Genomic DNA, 24,412 nt, shown 5'->3' with positions numbered 1-24,412 from the left:
TATAACCACTTGGATACATAGCTGATGCCTGCTGGACCCTATAACCACTTGGATACATAGCTGATGCCTGCTGTTAGGGCAGTGTGCAGTGTGGTTGAGATTGCATCGTCTGTGGACCTATTTGGGCGGTAAGCAAATTGGAGTGGGTCTAGGGTGTCAGGTAGGGTGGAGGTGATATGGTCCTTGACTAGTCTCTCAAAGCACTTCATGAAGTGAGTGCTACGGGGCGGTAGTCGTTTAGCTCAGTTACCTTAGCTTTCTTGGGAACAGGAACAATGGTGGCCCTCTTGAAGCATGTGGGAACAGCAGACTGGTATAGGGATTGATTGAATATGTCCGTAAACACACCGGCCAGCTGGTCTGCGCATGCTCTGAGGGCGCGGCTGGGGATGCCGTCTGGGCCTGCAGCCTTGCGAGGGTTAACACGTTTAAATGTCTTACTCACCTCGGCTGCAGTGAAGGAGAGACCGCATGTTTTCGTTGCAGGCCGTGTCAGTGGCACTGTATTGTCCTCAAAGCGGGCAAAAAAGTTATTTAGTCTGCCTGGGAGCAAGACATCCTGGTCCGTGACTGGGCTGGGTTTCTTCTTGTAGTCCGTGATTGACTGTAGACCCTGCCACATGCCTCTTGTGTCTGAGCCATTGAATTGAGATTCCACTTTGTCCCTGTACTGACGCTTAGCTTGTTTAATAGCCTTGCGGAGGGAATAGCTGCATTGTTTATATTCGGACATGTTACCAAACACCTTGCCCTGATTAAAAGCAGTGGTTCGCGCTTTCAGTTTCACGCGAATGCTGCCATCAATCCACGGTTTCTGGTTTGGGAATGTTTTTATCGTTGCTATGGGAACGACATCTTCGACGCACGTTCTAATGAACTCGCACACCGAATCAGCGTATTCGTCAATGTTGTTATCTGACGCAATACGAAACATGTCCCAGTCCACGTGATGGAAGCAGTCTTGGAGTGTGGAATCAGATTGGTCGGACCAGCGTTGAACAGACCTCATTCGTCTGTGCCCAAACAGTTCGAGCTTCTAATTTTAAAAATGTCCCCAGGCGCTCTCATTTGTTGACTTCTGTAACTGAAAAAGCGTTGGTTTCTTGCATGTTAACATCAGAAGCCTCCTCCCTAAGTTTGTTTTACCCACTGCTTTAGCACACTCCGCCAACCCTCATGTTCTTGCAGTGTTCGAATCCTGGCTTAGGAAGGCCACCAAAGAGTTCTGAGATTTCCATCCCCAACTATAACATTTTCCGTCAAGATAGAACTGCCAAAGGAGGGGGAGTTGCAATCTACTACAGAGATAGCCTACAAGGTTCTGTCATACTTTCCAGGTCTATGCCCAGACAGTTCTAGCTTCTAATTTAAAAAATGAATCTCTCTAGAAATAAGTCTCTCACTGTTGCTACCTGTTATAGACCCCCTCAACTCCCAGCTGTGATCTGGACACCATATGTGAATTGATTGCCCCCATCTATCTTCAGAGTTATTTCTGTTAGGTGACCTAAACTGGGATATGCTTAATAACACCCTGGCAGTTCTACAATCTAAACTAGATGCCCTCAATCTCACTCAAATCCTCAAGGAACCTACCAGGTACAACCCTAACTCTGTAAGCAAGGGCACCCACATACCAGTTACAACCCTAAATGCGTAGCCATGGACACCCTCTGAGATATCATCCTGACCAACCCGTCTTCTAAATACACCTCTGCTGTCTTCAACAAGGATCTCAGCGATCACTGCCTCATTGCCTGAGTCCGTAATGGGTCTGCAGTCAAACGACCACAAACGACCTCATCACAGTCAAACGCTCCCTTAACTTCTTGCGTCAAGCCAGCCCGGATCCGCGCTCGTGAATACAGCCTCAAGCTCATTACCATAACGCAACGTTAACTATTCATGAAAATCGCAAATGAAATTAAATCAATATGCTAGCTCTCAAGCTTAGCCTTTTGTTAACAACACTGTCATCTCAGATTTTCAAAAATATGCTTCTCAACCATATCAAAACTAGCACTTGTGTAACAGTATTGATAGCTATTGATAGCTAGCATTAGCATTTAGCGTTAGCATCAGCAGGCAACATTTTCACAAAAACCAGAAAAACATTCAAATAAATCATTTACCTTTGAAGAACTTAGGATGTTTTCAATGAGGAGACTCTCAGTTAGATAGCAAATGTTCCGTTTTTCCTGAAAGATTATTTGTGCAGGTGAAATCGGTCCGTTTTCTGCGTCATGTTTGGCTACCAAAAAAACCCGAAAATTCAGTTGTAAAAACGCCGAACTTTTTCCAAAATAACTCCATAATATCGACTGAAACATGGCAAACCTTGTTTAGAATCAATCCTCAAGGTGTTTTTCTACATATCTCTTCGATGATATATGGTTCGTGGATGTGTGCTTTTCCCTCTGAATCGCATGGGGAAATGATTGCAGCTGAGAATTACGCACCAACTTAGACAAAGGACACCGGGCGGACCCCTGGCAAATGTAGTCTCTTATGGCCAATCTTCCAATGATATGCATACAAATACGTCACAATGCTGCAGACATCTTGGACAAACGGCAGAGAGCCGTTCACGGCACATTCACAGCCATATAAGGAGACGATAGAAAAACAGAGCCTCAAAAATTCTGCTCATTTCCTGTTTGAGGTTTCATCTTGGTTTCACCTGTAGCATGAGTTCCGTGGCACTCACAAATAATATCTTTGCAGTTTTGAAAACGTCAGTGTTTTCTTTCCAAAGCTGCCAATTATATGCATAGTTGAGCATCTTTTCGTGACAAAATATTGCGCTTAAAACGGGAATGTTTTTTTATCCAATAATGAAATAGCGCCCCCATAGCTTCAACTGGTTAAACACAGCGAGCAGGCCTTTCTAATCGACCTGGCCCGGGTATCCTGGAAGGATATTGACCTCCTCCCATCAGTCAAGGATTCCTGGTACTTCTTTAAAAGCAATTTCCTCACCATCTTAAATAAGCATGCCCCTTTCAAAAAAATGTAGAACTAAGAACAGATAGATACAGCCCTTGGTTCACTCCAGACCTGACTGCCCTTGACCAGCACAAAAACATCCTGTGGCGGACTGCAATAGCATCGAACAGTCCCCGCGATATGCAACTGTTCAGGGAAGTCAGGAACCAATACACGCAGTCAGTCAGGAAAGCAAAGGCCAGCTTCTTCAAACAGAACTTTGCATCCTGTAGCGCTAACTCCAAAAAGTTTTGGGACACTGTAAAGTCCATGGAGAATAAGAGCACCTCCTCCCAGCTGCCCACTGCACTGATTCTAGGTAACATGGTCAACACCGATCAATCCATGATAATCGAACATTTCAACATACATTTCTTTACGGCTGGCCATGCTTTCCTCCTGGCTACCCCAATCCCGGCAAACAGCTCTGCACCTCCCACAGCTACTTGCCCGAGCCTCCCCAGCTTCTCCTTCACCCAAATCCAGATAGCAGATGTTCTGAAAGAGCTGCAAAACCCGGACCCGTACAAATCAGCTGGGCTCGACAATCTGGACCCTCTTTCTAAAATGATCCGCCGCCATTGTTGCAACCCCTATTACCAGTCTGTTCAACCTCGTCCGAGATCCCTAAGATTGGAAAGCTGCCATGGTCATCCCCCTCTTCAAGGGGGTGACACTCTAAGCCCAAACTATTTTAGACTTATATCCATCCTGCCCTGCCTTTCTAAAGTCTTCGAAAGCCAAGTTAATACACAGATCACTGGCCATTTCGAATCCCACCGTACCTTCTCCGCTGTGCAATCCGGTTTCCGAGCTGGTAACGGGTGCACCTCAGCCACGCTCAAGGTACTAAATGATATCATAACCCCCATCGATAAAAGACAGTACTGTGCAGCCGTCTTCATCGACCTGCCCAAGACTTTCGACTCTGTCAATTACCGTATCCTTATCGGCAGACTCAATAGCCTTGGTTTCTCAATTGACTGCCTCGCCTGGTTCACCAACTACTTCGCAGACACAGTTCAGTGTGTAAAATCAGAGGGCCTATTGTCCGGACCACTGGCAGTCTCTATGGGGGTACCACAGGGTTCAATTATTGGGCTGACTCTTTTCTCTGTATATATCAATGATGTCGCTCTTGCTGCAGGTGATTCCCTCATCCACCTCTACACAGACGACACTATTCTGTATACATCTGGAAATTCTTTGGACACTATGTTAACTAACTTCAAAACAAGCTTCAATGCCGTACAATACTCCTTGCGTGGCCTCCAACTGCTCTTACACGCTAATAAAACCAAATGCATGCTATTCAACCGTTCGCTGCCTGCACCCGCCCGCCCGACTAGCATCACTACTCTGGACGGTTCTGACCTAGAATATGTGGACAATTATAAGTACCTAGGTGTCTGGCTAGACTTTAAACTCTCCTTCCAGACTCATATTAAACATCTCCAATCCAAAATAAAATCAAGAATCGGCTTTCTATTTCGCAACAAAGCCTCCTTCACCCATGCCGCCAATCTTACCCTCGTAAAACGAACTATCCTACTGACGTGTCTTTGGCATCATTAAACTGAAGACTTATTAGTAGTTTATCAAATCAATTCTCTGTCATTATTATTACGTGATGAACTAATCAGGTAACTAACAAGGAAGGCGGGGAACCAAGGAACATGTTCAGATTACTAAGTTATAATTTTCCTAATATAACTTTCAGATATTTTAATATCTAATCAATTAGCCTTCTCATTAATGAATTATTCTTTACCTCACGTTAGTTGATAATTAAAGTTGATCACAAATAGTTTCATCTTTACTCATTCATCCCATACAACAATTAGATGCAAGCCGCACAACTGAGACTGTTGTATAAACAGGGTTATGGTAATGTGGCTGTACTGTCTCTCATGAGTTTCACAAAATTGTACCAAATAGACCAGTTCGTAGCTGGCTACTTTTACCAACCTTTTATACATTCTCCGGAACATGAATATTGTTCAGTTCTCAAGTTTTGTGAGGTGGAAGAAATTCCTTTGTTCTCTCTATGAAAACTCACTCTCTCTCTATACTGTCTGGCCATGAGGAAGAATCTTCTCCGGAAATGTATGACCTCTGACCACAGCAGCCTGAGTGTAGGAGAGAGAGAGGGGGAAGGTGCAGAGGTAGGGGGATGGTGCTCGCTGTACCCAAAAAAGGCAACGGCATGACTACCAATCCTCGACTTCGGCAATGTCATCTACAAAATAGCTACCAATACTCTACTCATCAAACTGGATGCAGTCTATCACAGTGCCATCCGTTATGTTACCAAAGCCCCATATACAGTTATTATGGTGAGGTATGCCAGTTATTATGATGAGGTATGCCAGTTATTATGATGAGGTATGCCAGTTATTATGATGAGGTATGCCAGTTATTATGATGAGGTATGACAGTTATTATGATGAGGTATGACAGTTATTATGATGAGGTATGCCAGTTAATATGATGAGGTATGACAGTTATTATTATGAGGTATGACAGTTATTATGATGAGGTATGACAGTTATTATGATGAGGTATGACAGTTATTATGATGAGGTATGCCAGTTATTATGATGAGGTATACCAGTTATTATGATGAGGTATGCCAGTTATTATGATGAGGTATGCCAGTTATTATAGTTATTATGATGAGGTATGCCAGTTATTATGATGAGGTATGCCAGTTATTATGATGAGGTATGCCAGTTATTATGATGAGGTATGCCAGTTATTATGATGAGGTATGACAGTTATTATGATGAGGTATGCCAGTTAATATGATGAGGTATGACAGTTATTATTATGAGGTATGCCAGTTATTATGATGAGGTATGACAGTTATTATGATAAGGTATGACAGTTATTGTGATGAGGTATGACAGTTATTATGATAAGGTATGCCAGTTATTATGATGAGGTATGCCAGTTATTATGATGAGGTATGCCAGTTATTACGATGAGGTATGACAGTTATTACGATGAGGTATGACAGTTATTATGATGAGGTATGCCAGTTATTATGATGAGGCATGACAGTTATTATGATGAGGTATGACAGTTGACTGATCACCTGTAACTGTTATTGGTGTTCATCAGTCATGTTGTTCTAAATTAAGGGGTAGTCTAAAGGCTGGTTTACTGTCTGTGGACATATCGACAGTTGTCATCCGACTTCAAACTTGTCGTTTTCATTATGAAAATGTATACGCACAAAACGACAGCCTTTGCATGACATCTGCATCCCGGAGCCCCAAATAGTAGACTTTCTCTAGCACCAATAAACCCGTTTAAAAATTAATTCAGTTAAATGTGAACCTAGCAAGCCAGGCAACTTAAATCTATTTTCAAAACAATGTTTTGGTTAGTTGCTAGCTAGTTAGCCAGTTCAAATAATGACCAGAGTATGGCTGACAACGTCTTACTACTTTTTATTCATTATTACAGAAACACAAACCCACAACATCGTTATTTAAAAGATCATTGTGAGCCGACAGAAAATAGCTGACTGCCACAGAGTGACGGAATAAAACTAGGTCATTCTATTTGAGAATTATAGAACTACAGCATCATCGTGTCACAGTCCGGTAACCACGACAACGGACGTTGCGACAGTCGCAGAGACGGGAACTTTTTTCATGTCTCTGCAACAAGGAAACTAACAGTCGCAACGACAGTCTACAGACATTCCACAGGAGTATAAATTAAAAGTTGTTTTGACCAGCGACACTTGTCACATTATAATTGTCCATAGACATGTTATTAGACCAAGTATAAACTGGCCTTAAATCTACATTAATTGAACAGTGGAAATCTTTCAGATTGTCTCTGTAAACTATACCTATAGTTCTATATTCATAAATATAACTACTAGACAGTATTCTAACTTCTAGAAGTAGATGCAGGGTCTTGAATGGTTGCTATAGTGATACAATGGTGACCAGATCTGGGTGTCATGAACATGGTGGTTGTGGTATTCCCATGGCGATCAGATCTGAGAGTTGGTTGTGGAGCTTGTTCCTGTTGGTCCCGCCCCTTTAGCCTTTCCATCATCTTCTGTCGCTTGGGTAACCATGGCAGGAGAGGGGCTTGAGTGACGCTGTCGCCTCATGAAGGGAAATACACTGAGAGGAGGAAGGGAGAGAGGATGGAGAGAGGGAGGGAGAGAAAGGAAGGAAGGAGAGAGGAAATGATATAGGGAAGGAGATGGGAGAGGCAGGGAGAAAGGGAAAGAAGCAGAGAGGAAGGAGGGAGAGAGGATGGAGAGAAAGGAAGGCAGGGAGAGAGGAAAGGAGATAGGGAGAAGCAGGGAGAGGGAGAGAAAGGAAGGCAGGGAGAGAGGAAAGGAGATAGGGAGAAGCAGGGAGAGAGGAAAGGAGATGGGGAGAAGCAGGGAGAGAGGAAAGGAGATAGGGAGAAGCAGGGAGGGAGGAAAGGAGATAGGGAGAGGGAGAGAGGAAAGGAGATAGGGAGAAGCAGGGAGAGGGAGAGAGGATGGAGAGAAAGGAAGGCAGGGAGAGAGGAAAGGAGATAGGGAGAAGCAGGGAGAGGGAGAGAGGAAAGGAGATAGGGAGAAGCAGGGAGAGAGGAAAGGAGATAGGGAGAGAGGAAAGGAGATAGGGAGAAGCAGGGAGAGGGAGAGAGAGAGTAAAGAGAGTGGGAAGTACGAGCAAGAGCATCGTTGGATATAGTAAATACAGTATATACAGTATATCACAAAAGTGAGTACACCCCTGACATTGTTGTAAATATTTGAGTATATCTTTTCATGTGACAACACTGAAGAAATGACACTTTGCTACAATGTAAAGTAGTGAGTGTACAGCTTGTATAACAGTGTACATTTGCTGTCCCCTCAAAATAACTCAACACACAGCCATTAATGTCTAAACCGCTGGCAATAAAAGTGAGTACACCCCTAAGTGAAAATGTTCACTTTTGATGCCAGCGGTTTAGACATTAAATGTGAGGGGAGTACTCACTTTTGTGATATACTGTAAATGAATATAGTGAGTATATTGTAGTATATAAGGGGTATATACAGTAGTGAGTATATATTGTTAATATAGTGAGTATATTGTAGTATATAAGGGGTATATACAGTAGTGAGTATATTGTAGTATATAAGGAGTATATACAGTAGTGAGTATATTGTAGTATATAAGGGGTATATACAGTAGTGAGTATATTGTAGTATATAAGGGGTATATACAGTAGTGAGTATATTGTAGTATATAAGGGGTATATACAGTAGTGAGTATATTGTAGTATATAAGGGGTATATACAGTAGTGAGTATATTGTAGTATATAAGGGGTATATATTCTAAATATAGTGAGTATGTTGTATAAAAAGAGTATATATTCTAAATATAGTGAGTATGTTGTATAAAAAGAGTATATATTCTAAATATAGTGAGTATGTTGTATAAAAAGAGTATATATTCTAAATATAGTGAGTATGTTGTATAAAAAGAGTATATATTTTTAATATAGTGAGTATGTTGTAGTGTATAAGGAGTATATATTGTTAATATAGTGAGTATACTGTAGTATTTAAGGAGTATATATTGAAGAGTATATATATTGTTAATATAGAGATTATATTGTAGTATTTAAGGAGTATATATCGAGGAATATATATTGTTAATATGGTGAGTATATTGTAGTATTTAAGGAGTATATATTGAGGAGTACATATTGTTAATATAGTGAGTATATTGTAGTATTTAAGGAGTATATATTGAGGAGTATATATTGTTAATATAGTGAGTATATTGTAGTATTTAAGGAGTATATATTGAAGAGTATATATTGTTAATATAGTGAGTATATTGTAGTATTTAAAGAGTATATATTGAGGAGTATATATTGTTAATATAGTGAGTATATTGTAGTATTTAAGGAGTATATATTGAAGAGTATATATTGTTAATATAGTGAGTATATTGTAGTATTTAAAGAGTATATATTGAGGAGTATATATTGTTAATATAGTGAGTATATTGTAGTATATAAGGGGTATATACAGTAGTGGGTATATTGTAGTATATAAGGGGTATATACAGTAGTGAGTATATTGTAGTATATAAGGGGTATATACAGTAGTGAGTATATTGTAGTATATAAGGGGTATATACAGTAGTGAGTATATTGTAGTATATAAGGGGTATATACAGTAGTGAGTATATTGTAGTATATAAGGGGTATATACAGTAGTGAGTATATTGTAGTATATAAGGGGTATATACAGTAGTGAGTATATTGTAGTATATAAGGGGTATATACAGTAGTGAGTATATTGTAGTATATAAGGGGTATATATTCTAAATATAGTGAGTATGTTGTATAAAAAGAGTATATATTCTAAATATAGTGAGTATGTTGTATAAAAAGAGTACATATTCTAAATATAGTGAGTATGTTGTATAAAAAGAGTACATATTCTAAATATAGTGAGTATGTTGTATAAAAAGAGTATATATTCTAAATATAGTGAGTATGTTGTATAAAAAGAGTATATATTCTAAATATAGTGAGTATGTTGTATAAAAAGAGTATATATTCTAAATATAGTGAGTATGTTGTATAAAAAGAGTATATATTCTAAATATAGTGAGTATGTTGTATAAAAAGAGTATATATTCTAAATATAGTGAGTATGTTGTATAAAAAGAGTATATATTCTAAATATAGTGAGTATGTTGTATAAAAAGAGTATATATTCTAAATATAGTGAGTATGTTGTATAAAAAGAGTACATATTCTAAATATAGTGAGTATGTTGTATAAAAAGAGTACATATTCTAAATATAGTGAGTATGTTGTATAAAAAGAGTATATATTTTTAATATAGTGAGTATTTTGTAGTGTATAAGGAGTATATATTGTTAATATAGTGAGTATACTGTAGTATTTAAGGAGTATATATTGAAGAGTATCTATATTGTTAATATAGAGAGTATATTGTAGTATTTAAGGAGTATATATCGAGGAATATATATTGTTAATATGGTGAGTATATTGTAGTATTTAAGGAGTATATATTGTTAATATAGTGAGTATATTGTAGTATTTAAGGAGTATATATTGAGGAGTATATATTGTTAATATAGTGAGTATATTGTAGTATTTAAGGAGTATATATTGAGGAGTATATATTGTTAATATAGTGAGTATATTGTAGTATTTAAGGAGTATATATTGAGGAGTATATATTGTTAATATAGTGAGTATATTGTAGTATTTAAGGAGTATATATTGAGGAGTATATATTGTTAATATAGTGAGTATATTGTAGTATTTAAGGAGTATATATTGTTAATATAGTGAGTATATTGTAGTATTTAAGGAGTATATATTGAGGAGTATATATTGTTAATATGGTGAGTATATTGTAGTATTTAAGGAGTATATATTGAGGAGTATATATTGTTAATATAGTGAGTATATTGTAGTATTTAAGGAGTATATATTGAGGAGTATATATTGTTAATATAGTGAGTATATTGTAGTATTTAAGGAGTATATATTGTTAATATAGTGAGTATATTGTAGTATTTAAGGAGTATATATTGAGGAGTATATATTGTTAATATAGTGAGTATATTGTAGTATTTAAGGAGTATATATTGAGGAGTATATATTGTTAATATAGTGAGTATATTGTAGTATTTAAGGAGTATATATTGTTAATATAGTGAGTATATTGTAGTATTTAAGGAGTATATATTGAGGAGTATATATTGTTAATATAGTGAGTATATTGTAGTATTTAAGGAGTATATATTGAGGAGTATATATTGTTAATATAGTGAGTATATTGTAGTATTTAAGGAGTATATATTGAGGAGTATATATTGTTAATATAGTGAGTATATTGTAGTATTTAAGGATATATATTGAGGAGTATATATTGTTAATATAGTGAGTATATTGTAGTATTTAAGGAGTATATATTGAGGAGTATATATTGTTAATATAGTGAGTATATTGTAGTATTTAAGGAGTATATATTGAGGAGTATATATTGTTAATATAGTGAGTATATTGTAGTATTTAAGGAGTATATATTGAGGAGTATATATTGTTAATATAGTGAGTATATTGTAGTATTTAAGGAGTATATATTGAGGAGTATATATTGTTAATATAGTGAGTATATTGTAGTATTTAAGGAGTATATATTGAGGAGTATATATTGTTAATATAGTGAGTATATTGTAGTATTTAAGGAGTATATATTGAGGAGTATATATTGTTAATATAGTGAGTATATTGTAGTATTTAAGGAGTATATATTGAGGAGTATATATTGTTAATATAGTGAGTATATTGTAGTATTTAAGGAGTATATATTGAGGAGTATATATTGTTAATATAGTGAGTATATTGTAGTATTTGAGGAGTATATATTGAGGAGTATATATTGTTAATATAGTGAGTATGTTGTAGTGTATAAGGAGTATATATTGTTAATATAGTGAGTATATTGTAGTATTTAAGGAGTATATATTGAGGAGTATATATTGTTAATATAGTGAGTATATTGTAGTATTTAAGGAGTATATATTGAGGAGTATATATTGTTAATATAGTGAGTATATTGTAGTATTTAAGGAGTATATATTGAGGAGTATATATTGTTAATATAGTGAGTATATTGTAGTATTTAAGGAGTATATATTGAGGAGTATATATTGTTAATATAGTGAGTATATTGTAGTATTTAAGGAGTATATGTTGAGGAGTATATATTGTTAATATAGTGAGTATATTGTAGTAGTTAAGGAGTATATATTGAGGAGTATATATTGTTAATATAGTGAGTATATTGTAGTATTTAAGGAGTATATATTGAGGAGTATATATTGTTAATATAGTGAGTATATTGTAGTATTTAAGGAGTATATATTGTTAATATAGTGAGTATATTGTAGTATTTAAGGAGTATATATTGTCAATAATTGAGACCCTTGATAAAGATGATAAAAAATTATTGTATAAAATAATTCAAGGTTGTCAATCACTTCGGACCCCACAGTATCCGGCCAACTTGACACAACTGTGGGAAGCATTGGAGTCAACACGGACCAGCATCCCTGTGGAATACTTTAGATACCTTATAGAGTCCATTTCTTGATGAATTGAGACGTTTCTGAGGGCAAAAGGGAGTACAACTCAAAATATATCATGTTTTGTCCACTCAGTGTATGTTGAGTATGTATTGTAGAATATATTGAGGACAGTCGAGGCTCCTCAGAGGAGGAAGTGAATTTCATAAAAATAAAAATAGTGAAACATAAAAAAAGTTATCCTTTTTAGATAAAACTTTACTAAATATATTCACGTCACCAAATAATGTATTTAAACACACTGTTTTGCTATGAAGGTCGACAGTAGCCTCAACAGCACTCTGTAGGGTAGCACCATGGTGTAGCCGGAGGACATTTAGTGCCCATCCCCCTCTGGGGGACTTCAATACAAAACCTAGGAGGCTCATGGTTCTCACCCCCTTCCATAGACTTACACAGTAATTATGACAACTTCCGGAGGACGTCCTCCAACCCATCAGAGCTCTTGCAGAATGAACTGACATGTTGTCCACCCAATCAAAGGATCAGAGAATGAATCTAGTATACGCTACAGCTAGCTAGCACTGCAGTGCATAAAATGTGGTGAGTAGTTGACTCAGAGAGAGAGAAAGATAAAAGTTGAACAGTTTTGGACAAATACATTCTGTCACTTTCATTTACTTAACTATAAAATGTAACTATAAAATGTAGCTAGCTAGTTTATCCTACTCAAACACCCGGCTCAAACAGAGAGGGATGTTATGTTAGCTAGCTGGCTATGGCTATCCAACAGAGAGGGATGCTATGTTAGCTAGCTGGCTATGGCTATCCAACAGAGAGGGATGTTATGTTAGCTAGCTGGCTATGGCTATCCAACAGAGAGGGATGCTATGTTAGCTAGCTGGCTATGGCTATCAAACAGAGAGAGATGCTATGTTAGCTAGCTGGCTATGGCTATCCAACAGAGAGGGATGTTATGTTAGCTAGCTGGCTATGGCTATCCAACAGAGAGGGATGCTATGTTAGCTAGCTGGCTATGGCTATCCAACAGAGAGAGATGCTATGTTACCTAGCTGGCTATGGCTATCCAACACGGGAACTCTTCCAAGTCAAGGTAAGCTTTGTATTAATTTATAGCCACCAGAGTTCGCCGGTGGCACTGCTAAACTGCTTGCTAACTATGCACTGTACTGTTTGATTGTAGCAGGTTCACTAAAGTGTTAGTTCTTGTAGCTGTGTTGTTGACTTGACGTTAGCTAATATGGTGACAACAACACAGGCTGTGTGCAGCGGTTAGCGGTTATGATATAAGGGTTTGGCTCGGAAAGGTTTTTCACCTGGTCACAGACAGCTGATCTGTTGTCCACTGAAGTCCACAAGCCAAGTGAAAAGGTGAGAGGAGGAGAACACGTAGACGCAAGAAGGAATTATACAACGATCTGGCTGCTACAAAAGTGAACTGCTTTTGTGTGTGATCAGGGGTGTATTCATTCAAATTTTCTTAAACGGAAGTAAACGTAACGAAACGAGGATAAACATACCTGAATAGAAAAACTTGTTTACAACTGTTGGACTAATGAATACACCCTAGATCAGCTGGATGCAGGCAAGATTGTGCAAGACGGTACTGAATGTGTCAATGTCTGTCACCTTGATTACTCAAATTTCTCTTGACCAGTACACCTACGCTGTAAACTTTCATTCATAGGCTAGGTTGTAGCGAACTCATGATCCAGCATGACTTCTGCCGCGTTCAAAACAAACAAGCTCCGACTGGGAAAATACGTTTTGAATGGTCATCTAGCCGCCTTCCTGTTTAAGTGAGCACAGCACAACAAGGTGAGTCCAAACATGTCTTGTATGCTGCTACATAAATTATGTAATATGCCAGGTAGATATGTATACTGTAGCTGAGAAAGTAATACTAAGTGTATGGGGTGTAGCAAGCTGTTAGTAGCCCATGTACCTCACCCTAATAATTTGGTCCCTTTCGCCCTCATAACTTAGCCTACTGTTCTGACTTGATGGTGCGCATGCAGCCTATAGCCTGTTTTAGAAAAATGTAATCATCGTTGTAAGAGCTTTCCTTGTCTGCTTATATACCCCCTTTATTTATCCTATGGTTCTGACTTTGTGTACAGGGAGAATACTGTAAGAACAGCCAATGTTCTGATTCTGTCGCTGTACATTTCAAAAGTGCTGAACAAATCGTTATATTGACTACGTCCATCCTAGCTCGCTCATTAATGTCTTAAGCAAAATGATGGATTGCCACTCGTCATCCCCTTATGCCATAGTTTGTGCATCTCCATTGTCAGTAGAAACCACATTTGTTTAAGCAAGTAAGCCATATAAGCTAAGTTTTATTTAAAGGCATTAAATTATGCTGAATGAACTGTTTTGCTGCCAGACAAGGTTCTGCTGATAGCCAGGTGTAATGGTAGTAAGGATTCACTCCACAGTGCTGAAAAGAAAGCTCTGCTGTTGGGGCAGCTTTATGTCGGCCTTAACAGCTTTATGTAGGCCCTGACAGCTTTATGTAGGCCCTAACAGCTTTATGTAGGCCCTGACAGCTTTATGTAGGTCCTAACAGCTTTATGTAGGCCCTAACAGCTTTATGTAGGCCCTAACAGCTTTATGTAGTCCCTACCAGCTTTATGTAGGCCCTAACAGCTTTATGTAGGCCCTGACAGCTTTATGTAGGACCCCTGACAGCTTTATGTAGGCCCTAACAACTTTATGTAGGCCCTAACAGCTTTATGTAGGCCCTAACAGCTTTATGTAGGCCCAGCTTTATGTAGGCCTGACAGCTTTATGTAGGCCCTGACAGCTTTATGTAGGCCCTGACAGCTTTATGTAGGCCCTAACAGCTTTATGTAGGCCCTAACAGCTTTATGTAGGCCCTGACAGCTTTATGTAGGCCCTGACAGCTTTATGTAGGCCCTGACAGCTTTATGTAGGCCCTAACAGCTTTATGTAGGCCCTGACAGCTTTATGTAGGCCCTGACAGCTTTATGTAGGCCCTAACAGCTTTATGTAGGCCCTGACAGCTTTATGTTTATGTAGGCCCTGACAGCTTTATGTAGGCCCTGACAGCTTTATGTAGGCCCTGACAGCTTTATGTAGGCCCTAACAGCTTTATGTAGGCCCTAACAGCTTTATGTAGGCCCTAACAGCTTTATGTAGGCCCTGACAGCTTTATGTAGGCCCTGACAGCTTTATGTAGGCCCTGACAGCTTTATGTAGGCCCTGACAGCTTTATGTAGGCCCTAACAGCTTTATGTAGGCCCTAACAGCTTTATGTAGGCCCTAACAGCTTTATGTAGGCCCTAACAGCTTTATGTAGGCCCTAACAGCTTTATGTAGGCCCTAACAGCTTTATGTAGGCCCTGACAGCTTTATGTAGGCCCTAACAGCTTTATATGCTAGGCCCTGACAGCTTTATGTAGGCCCTGACAGCTTTATGTAGGCCCTGACAGCTTTATGTAGGCCCTGACAGCTTTATGTAGGCCCTGAACAGCTTTATGTAGGCCCTAACAGCTTTATGTAGGCCCTAACAGCTTTATGTAGGCCCTGACAGCTTTATGTAGGCCCTGACAGCTTTATGTAGGCCCTAACAGCTTTATGTAGGCCCTGACAGCTTTATGTAGGCCCTGACAGCTTTATGTAGGCCCTAACAGCTTTATGTAGGCCCTAACAGCTTTATGTAGGCCCTAACAGCTTTATGTAGGCCCTAACAGCTTTATGTAGGCCCTAACAGCTTTATGTAGGCCCTGTAACAGCTTTATGTAGGCCCTGAACAGCTTTATGTAGGCCCTGACAGCTTTATGTAGGCCCTTTATGTAGGCCCTGACAGCTTTATGTAGGCCCTGACAGCTTTATGTAGGCCCTGACAGCTTTATGTAGGCCCTGACAGCTTTATGTAGGCCCTGACAGCTTTATGTAGGCCCTGACAGCTTTATGTAGGCCCTGACAGCTTTATGTAGGCCCTGACAGCTTTATGTAGTCCCTACCAGCTTTATGTAGGCCCTAACAGCTTTATGTAGGCCCTGACAGCTTTATGTAGGCCCTGAACAGCCCTTTTTATGTAGGCCCTGACAGCTTTATGTAGGCCCTGACAGCTTTATGTAGGCCCTAGCTTTATGTAGGACCCCTGACAGCTTTATGTAGGCCCTAACTACTTTATGTAGGCCCTAACAGCTTTATGTAGGCCCTAACAGCTTTATGTAGGCCCTGACAGCTTTATGTAGGCCCTGACAGCTTTATGTAGGCCCTGACAGCTTTATGTAGGCCCTGACAGCTTTATGTAGGCCCTGACAGCTTTATGTAGCTTTTTATGTAGGCCCTGAACAGCTTTATGTAGGCCCTAACAGCTTTATGTAGGCCCTGACAGCTTTATGTAGGACCCCTGACAGCTTTATGTAGGCCCTAACAACTTTATGTAGGCCCTAACAGCTTTATGTAGGCCCTGACAGCTTTATGTAGGGCCTAACAGCTTTATGTAGGCCCTAGGCCCTAACAGCTTTATGTAGGCCCTAACAGCTTTATGTAGGCCCTAACAGCTTTATGTAGGCCGTAACAGCTTTATGTAGGCCCTGACAGCTTTATGTAGGCCCTGACAGCTTTATGTAGGCCCTGACAGCTTTATGTAGGCCCTAACAGCTTTATGTAGGCCCTAACAGCTTTATGTAGGCCCTAACAGCTTTATGTAGGCCCTGACAGCTTTATGTAGGCCCTGACAGCTTTATGTAGGCCCTGAACAGCTTTATGTAGGCCCTGACAGCTTTATGTAGGCCCTGACAGCTTTATGTAGGCCCTGACAGCTTTATGTAGGCCCTGACAGCTTTATGTATGTAGGCCCTAACAGCTTTATGTAGGCCCTAACAGCTTTATGTTTATGGGCCCTAACAGCTTTATGTAGGCCCTGACAGCTTTATGTAGGCCCTGACAGCTTTTTATGTAGGCCCTAACAGCTTTGTAGGCCCTGTAGGCCCTAACAGCTTTATGTAGGCCCTAACAGCTTTATGTAGGCCCTAACAGCTTTATGTAGGCCCTAACAGCTTTATGTAGGCCCTAACAGCTTTATGCTTTATGTAGGCCCTTTATGTAGGCCCTGACAGCTTTATGTAGGCCCTAACAGCTTTATGTAGGCCCTGACAGCTTTATGTAGGCCCTGACAGCTTTATGTAGGCCCTGACAGCTTTATGTAGGCCCTGACAGCTTTATGTAGGCCCTGACAGCTTTATGTAGGCCCTTTTATGTAGGCCCTGACAGCTTTATGTAGGCCCTGACAGCTTTATGTAGGCCCTGACAGCTTTATGTAGGCCCTGACAGCTTTATGTAGGCCCTGACAGCTTTATGTAGGCCCTAACAGCTTTATGTAGGCCCTGACAGCTTTATGTAGGCCCTGACAGCTTTATGTAGGCCCTAACAGCTTTATGTAGGCCCTAACAGCTTTATGTAGGCCCTGACAGCTTTATGTAGGACCCCTGACAGCTTTATGTAGGCCCTAACAACTTTATGTAGGCCCTAACAGCTTTATGTAGGCCCTGACAGCTTTATGTAGGGCCTAACAGCTTTATGTAGGCCCTAACAGCTTTGTGTAGGCCCTAACAGCTTTATGTAGGCCCTAACAGTAGGCCCTAACAGCTTTATGTAGGCCCTAATAGCTTTATGTAGGCCTAACAGCTTTATGTAGGCCCTAACAGCTTTATGTAGGCCTGACAGCTTTATGTAGGCCCTGAGTAGCCCTGACAGCTTTATGTAGGCCCTAACAGCTTTATGTAGGCCCTAACAGCTTTATGTAGGCCCTAACAGCTTTATGTAGGCCCTAACAGCTTTATGTAGGCCCTGACAGCTTTATGTAGGCCCTGACAGCTTTATGTAGGCCCTGACAGCTTTATGTAGGCCCTGACAGCTTTATGTAGGCCCTAACAGCTTTATGTAGGCCCTGACAGCTTTATGTAGGCCCTAACAGCTTTATGTAGGCCCTGACAGCTTTATGTAGGCCCTAACAGCTTTATGTAGGCCCTAACAGCTTTATGTAGGCCCTTTAACAGCTTTATGTAGGCCTAACAGCTTTATGTAGGGCCTAACAGCTTTATGTAGGCCCTAACAGCTTTATGTAGGACCCCTGACAGCTTTATGTAGGCCCTGACAGCTTTATGTAGGCCCTAACAGCTTTATGTAGGCCCTGACAGCTTTATGTAGGCCCTGACAGCTTTATGTAGGCCCTGACAGCTTTATGTAGGCCCTGACAGCTTTATGTAGGCCCTGACAGCTTTATGTAGGCCCTGACAGCTTTATGTAGGCAGCTTTATGTAGGCCCTAACAGCTTTATGTAGGCCCTGAACAGCTTTATGTAGGCCCTGACAGCTTTATGTAGGCCCTGACAGCTTTATGTAGGCCCTGACAGCTTTATGTAGGCCCTGACAGCTTTATGTAGGCCCTGACAGCTTTATGTAGGCCCTGACAGCTTTATGTAGGCCCTAACAGCTTTATGTAGGCCCTGACAGCTTTATGTAGGCCCTAACAGCTTTATGTAGGCCCTGAACAGCTTTATGTAGGCCCTAACAGCTTTATGTAGGCCCTAACAGCTTTATGTAGGCCCTGACAGCTTTATGTAGGCCCTGACAGCTTTATGTAGGCCCTAACAGCTTTATGTAGGCCCTGACAGCTTTATGTAGGCCCTGACAGCTTTATGTAGGCCCTGACAGCTTTATGTAGGCCCTGACAGCTTTATGTAGGCCCTGACAGCTTTATGTAGGCCCTAACAGCTTTATGTAGGCCCTGACAGCTTTATGTAGGCCCTGACAGCTTTATGTAGGCCCTGACAGCTTTATGTAGGCCCTGACAGCCTGACAGCTTTATGTAGGCCCTAACAGCTTTATGTAGGCCCTAACAGCTTTATGTAGGCCCTAACAGCTTTATGTAGGCCCTAACAGCTTTATGTAGGCCCTGACAGCTTTATGTAGGCCCTGACAGCTTTATGTAGGCCCTGACAGCTTTATGTAGGCCCTAACAGCTTTATGTAGGCCCTAACAGCTTTATGTAGGCCCTAACAGCTTTATGTAGGCCCTAACAGCTTTATGTAGGCCCTAACAGCTTTATGTAGGCCCTGACAGCTTTATGTAGGCCCTGACAGCTTTATGACAGCTTTATGTAGGCCCTAACAGCTTTATGTAGGCCCTAACAGCTTTATGTAGGACCCCTGACAGCTTTATGTAGGCCCTGACAGCTTTATGTAGGCCCTGACAGCTTTATGTAGGCCCTAACAGCTTTATGTAGGCCCTGAACAGCTTTATGTAGGCCCTAACAGCTTTATGTAGGCCCTAACAGCTTTATGTAGGCCCTAACAGCTTTATGTAGGCCCTAACAGCTTTATGTAGGCCCTGACAGCTTTATGTAGGCCCTGACAGCTTTAGGCCCCTGACAGCTTTATGTAGGCCCTGACAGCTTTATGTAGGCCCTAACAGCTTTATGTAGGCCCTGACAGCTTTATGTAGGCCCTAACAGCTTTATGTAGGCCCTAACAGCTTTATGTAGGCCCTAACAGCTTTATGTAGGCCCTAACAGCTTTATGTAGGCCCTAACAGCTTTATGTAGGCCCTAACAGCTTTATGTAGTCCCTGACAGCTTTATGTAGGCCCTGACAGCTTTATGTAGTCCCTGACAGCTTTATGTAGGCCCTAACAGCTTTATGTAGGCCCTGACAGCTTTATGTAGGACCCCTGACAGCTTTATGTAGGCCCTAACTACTTTATGTAGGCCCTAACAGCTTTATGTAGGCCCTATGTAGGCCCCTAGCTTTATGTAGGCCTAACAGCTTTATGTAGGCCCTAACAGCTTTATGTAGGCCCTAACAGCTTTATGTAGGCCCTAACAGCTTTGGTATGTAGGACCCTGACAGCTTTATGTAGGCCCTGACAGCTTTATGTAGGCCCTGACAGCTTTATGTAGGCCCTGACAGCTTTATGTAGGCCCTGACAGCTTTATGTAGGCCCTGACAGCTTTATGTAGGCCAGCTTTATGTAGGCCCTAGCTTTATGTAGGCCCTAACAGCTTTATGTAGGCCCTGACAGCTTTATGTAGGCCCTAACAGCTTTATGTAGGCCCTAACAGCTTTATGTAGGACCCCTGACAGCTTTATGTAGGCCCTGACAGCTTTACGTAGGCCCTGATAGCTTTATGTAGGCCCTAACAGCTTTATGTAGGACCCCTGACAGCTTTATGTAGGCCCTGACAGCTTTATGTAGGCCGTGAACAGCTTTATGTAGGCCCTAACAGCTTTATGTAGGCCCTAACAGCTTTATGTAGGCCCTAACAGCTTTATGTAGGCCCTAACAGCTTTATGTAGGCCCTGACAGCTTTATGTAGGCCCTGACAGCTTTATGTAGGCCCTAACAGCTTTATGTAGGCCCTGACAGCTTTATGTAGGCCCTGACAGCTTTATGTAGGCCCTGACAGCTTTATGTAGGCCCTAACAGCTTTATGTAGGCCCTAACAGCTTTATGTAGGCCCTAACAGCTTTATGTAGGCCCTAACAGCTTTATGTAGGCCCTAACAGCTTTATGTAGGCCCTAACAGCTTTATGTAGGCCCTAACAGCTTTATGTAGGCCCTAACAGCTTTATGTAGGCCCTAGCTTTATGTAGGCCCTGACAGCTTTATGTAGGCCCTGACAGCTTTATGTAGGCCCTAACAGCTTTATGTAGGCCCTAACAGCTTTATGTAGGCCCTGACAGCTTTATGTAGGCCCTGACAGCTTTATGTAGGCCCTGACAGCTTTATGTAGGCCCTAACAGCTTTATGTAGGCCCTGACAGCTTTATGTAGGCCCTAACAGCTTTATGTAGGCCCTAACAGCTTTATGTAGGCCCTGACAGCTTTATGTAGGCCCTGACAGCTTTATGTAGGCCCTGACAGCTTTATGTAGGCCCTGACAGCTTTATGTAGGCCCTGAACAGCTTTATGTAGGCCCTGACAGCTTTATGTAGGCCCTGACAGCTTTATGTAGGCCCTAACAGCTTTATGTAGGCCCTAACAGCTTTATGTAGGCCCTAACAGCTTTATGTAGGCCCTAACAGCTTTATGTAGGCCCTAACAGCTTTATGTAGGCCCTAACAGCTTTATGTAGGCCCTAACAGCTTTATGTAGGCCCTGACAGCTTTATGTAGGCCCTAACAGCTTTATGTAGGCCTTTTATGTAGGCCCTAACAGCTTTATGTAGGCCCTAACAGCTTTATGTAGGACCCCTGACAGCTTTATGTAGGCCCTGACAGCTTTATGTAGGCCCTAACAGCTTTATGTAGGCCCTAACAGCTTTATGTAGGCCCTAACAGCTTTATGTAGGCCCTGACAGCTTTATGTAGGCCCTAACAGCTTTATGTAGGCCCTAACAGCTTTATGTAGGCCCTAACAGCTTTATGTAGGCCCTGACAGCTTTATGTAGGCCCTGACAGCTTTATGTAGGCCCTGACAGCTTTATGTAGGCAGCTTTATGTAGGCCCTGACAGCTTTATGTAGGCCCTTTAACAGCTTTATGTAGGCCCTAACAGCTTTATGTAGGCCCTAACAGCTTTATGTAGGCCCTAACAGCTTTATGTAGGCCCTGACAGCTTTATGTAGGCCCTGACAGCTTTATGTAGGCCCTGACAGCTTTATGTAGGCCCTGACAGCTTTATGTAGGCCCTAACAGCTTTATGTAGGCCCTGACAGCTTTATGTAGGCCCTACAGCTTTATGTAGGCCCTAACAGCTTTATGTAGGCCCTGACAGCTTTATGTAGGCCCTAACAGCTTTATGTAGGCCCTAACAGCTTTATGTAGGCCCTAACAGCTTTATGTAGGCCCTAACAGCTTTATGTAGGCCCTAACAGCTTTATGTAGGCCCTAACAGCTTTATGTAGGCCCTAACAGCTTTATGTAGGCCCTAACAGCTTTATGTAGGCCCTAACAGCTTTATGTAGGCCCTAACAGCTTTATGTAGGCCCTGACAGCTTTATGTAGGCCCTAACAGCTTTATGTAGGCCCTGACAGCTTTATGTAGGCCCTGACAGCTTTATGTAGGCCCTAACAGCTTTATGTAGGCCCTAACAGCTTTATGTAGGCCCTAACAGCTTTATGTAGGCCCCTAACAGCTTTATGTAGGCCCTAACAGCTTTATGTAGGCCCTAACAGCTTTATGTAGGCCCTGACAGCTTTATGTAGGCCCTGACAGCTTTATGTAGGCCCTAACAGCTTTATGTAGGCCCTAACAGCTTTATGTAGGCCCTAACAGCTTTATGTAGGCCCTGACAGCTTTATGTAGGCCCTAACAGCTTTATGTAGGCCCTAACAGCTTTATGTAGGCCCTGACAGCTTTATGTAGGCCCTAACAGCTTTATGTAGGCCCTGACAGCTTTATGTAGGCCCTGACAGCTTTATGTAGGCCCTAACAGCTTTATGTAGGCCCTGACAGCTTTATGTAGGCCCTGACAGCTTTATGTAGGCCCTAACAGCTTTATGTAGGCCCTAACAGCTTTATGTAGGCCCTAACAGCTTTATGTAGGCCCTGACAGCTTTATGTAGGCCCTGACAGCTTTATGTAGGCCCTGACAGCTTTATGTAGGCCCTGACAGCTTTATGTAGGCCCTGACAGCTTTATGTAGGCCCTGACAGCTTTATGTAGGCCCTGACAGCTTTATGTAGGCCCTAACAGCTTTATGTAGGCCCTAACAGCTTTATGTAGGCCCTGACAGCTTTATGTAGGCCCTATGTAGGCCCTGACAGCTTTATGTAGGCCCTAACAGCTTTATGTAGGCCCTAACAGCTTTATGTAGGCCCTGACAGCTTTATGTAGGCCCTAACAGCTTTATGTAGGCCCTAACAGCTTTATGTAGGCCCTAACAGCTTTATGTAGGCCCTGACAGCTTTATGTAGGCCCTGCTTTATGTAGGCCCTAACAGCTTTATGTAGGCCCTGACAGCTTTATGTAGGCCCTAACAGCTTTATGTAGGCCTTTATGTAGGCCCTAACAGCTTTATGTAGGCCCTAACAGCTTTATGTAGGCCCTGACAGCTTTATGTAGGCCCTGACAGCTTTATGTAGGCCCTGACAGCTTTATGTAGGCCCTGACAGCTTTATGTAGGCCCTGACAGCTTTATGTAGGCCCTAACAGCTTTATGTAGGCCCTGACAGCTTTATGTAGGCCCTGACAGCTTTATGTAGGCCCTGACAGCTTTATGTAGGCCCTGACAGCTTTATGTAGGCCCTGACAGCTTTATGTAGGCCCTAACAGCTTTATGTAGGCCCTAACAGCTTTATGTAGGCCCTAACAGCTTTATGTAGGCCCTGACAGCTTTATGTAGGCCCTGACAGCTTTATGTAGGCCCTGACAGCTTTATGTAGGCCCTGACAGCTTTATGTAGGCCCTGACAGCTTTATGTAGGCCCTAACAGCTTTATGTAGGCCCTAACAGCTTTATGTAGGCCCTAACAGCTTTATGTAGGCCCTAACAGCTTTATGTAGGCCCTAACAGCTTTATGTAGGCCCTAACAGCTTTATGTAGGCCCTGACAGCTTTATGTAGGCCCTAACAGCTTTATGTAGGCCCTGACAGCTTTATGTAGGCCCTGACAGCTTTATGTAGGCCCTGACAGCTTTATGTAGTCCCTGACAGCTTTATGTAGGCCCTGACAGCTTTATGTAGGCCCTAACAGCTTTATGTAGGCCCTGACAGCTTTATGTAGGCCCTAACAGCTTTATGTAGGCCCTAACAGCTTTATGTAGGCCCTAACAGCTTTATGTAGGCCCTAACAGCTTTATGTAGGCCCTAACAGCTTTATGTAGGCCCTGACAGCTTTATGTAGGCCCTGACAGCTTTATGTAGGCCCTAACAGCTTTATGTAGGCCCTAACAGCTTTATGTAGGCCCTAACAGCTTTATGTAGGCCCTGAACAGCTTTATGTAGGCCCTAACAGCTTTATGTAGGCCCTGACAGCTTTATGTAGGCCCTAACAGCTTTATGTAGGCCCTAACAGCTTTATGTAGGCCCTAACAGCTTTATGTAGGCCCTGACAGCTTTATGTAGGCCCTAACAGCTTTATGTAGGCCCTAACAGCTTTATGTAGGCCCTAACAGCTTTATGTAGGCCCTGACAGCTTTATGTAGGCCCTGACAGCTTTATGTAGGCCCTAACAGCTTTATGTAGGCCCTGAACAGCTTTATGTAGGCCCTGACAGCTTTATGTAGGCCCTGACAGCTTTATGTAGGCCCTAACAGCTTTATGTAGGCCCTAACAGCTTTATGTAGGCCCTGACAGCTTTATGTAGGCCCTAACAGCTTTATGTAGGCCCT

At 41.5% G+C, this 24,412-nt stretch overlaps 1 protein-coding gene across 1 annotated transcript in view; it reads right to left on the bottom strand.

Moving 5' to 3' along the window:
* Positions 1–6,424: 6,424 nt before the first annotated feature.
* rgs11 (regulator of G protein signaling 11) overlaps positions 6,425–24,412 on the bottom strand; it is a 77,684-nt gene continuing 59,696 nt past the window's right edge. Inside the window, exon 12 of the mRNA XM_065000818.1 lies at positions 6,425–7,133. Coding sequence (XP_064856890.1) covers positions 6,998–7,133 — 136 coding nt within the window. The 3' untranslated portion in view covers positions 6,425–6,997. The remainder of the gene's footprint in view (positions 7,134–24,412) is intronic.

This window comes from Oncorhynchus nerka, linkage group LG15 (assembly GCF_034236695.1).
Source record: "Oncorhynchus nerka isolate Pitt River linkage group LG15, Oner_Uvic_2.0, whole genome shotgun sequence".
NCBI lineage: Eukaryota > Metazoa > Chordata > Actinopteri > Salmoniformes > Salmonidae > Oncorhynchus > Oncorhynchus nerka.
The sequence above is the reverse complement of the archived record's forward strand: the minus strand, read 5'-3'. Positions and strand labels throughout refer to the sequence as shown.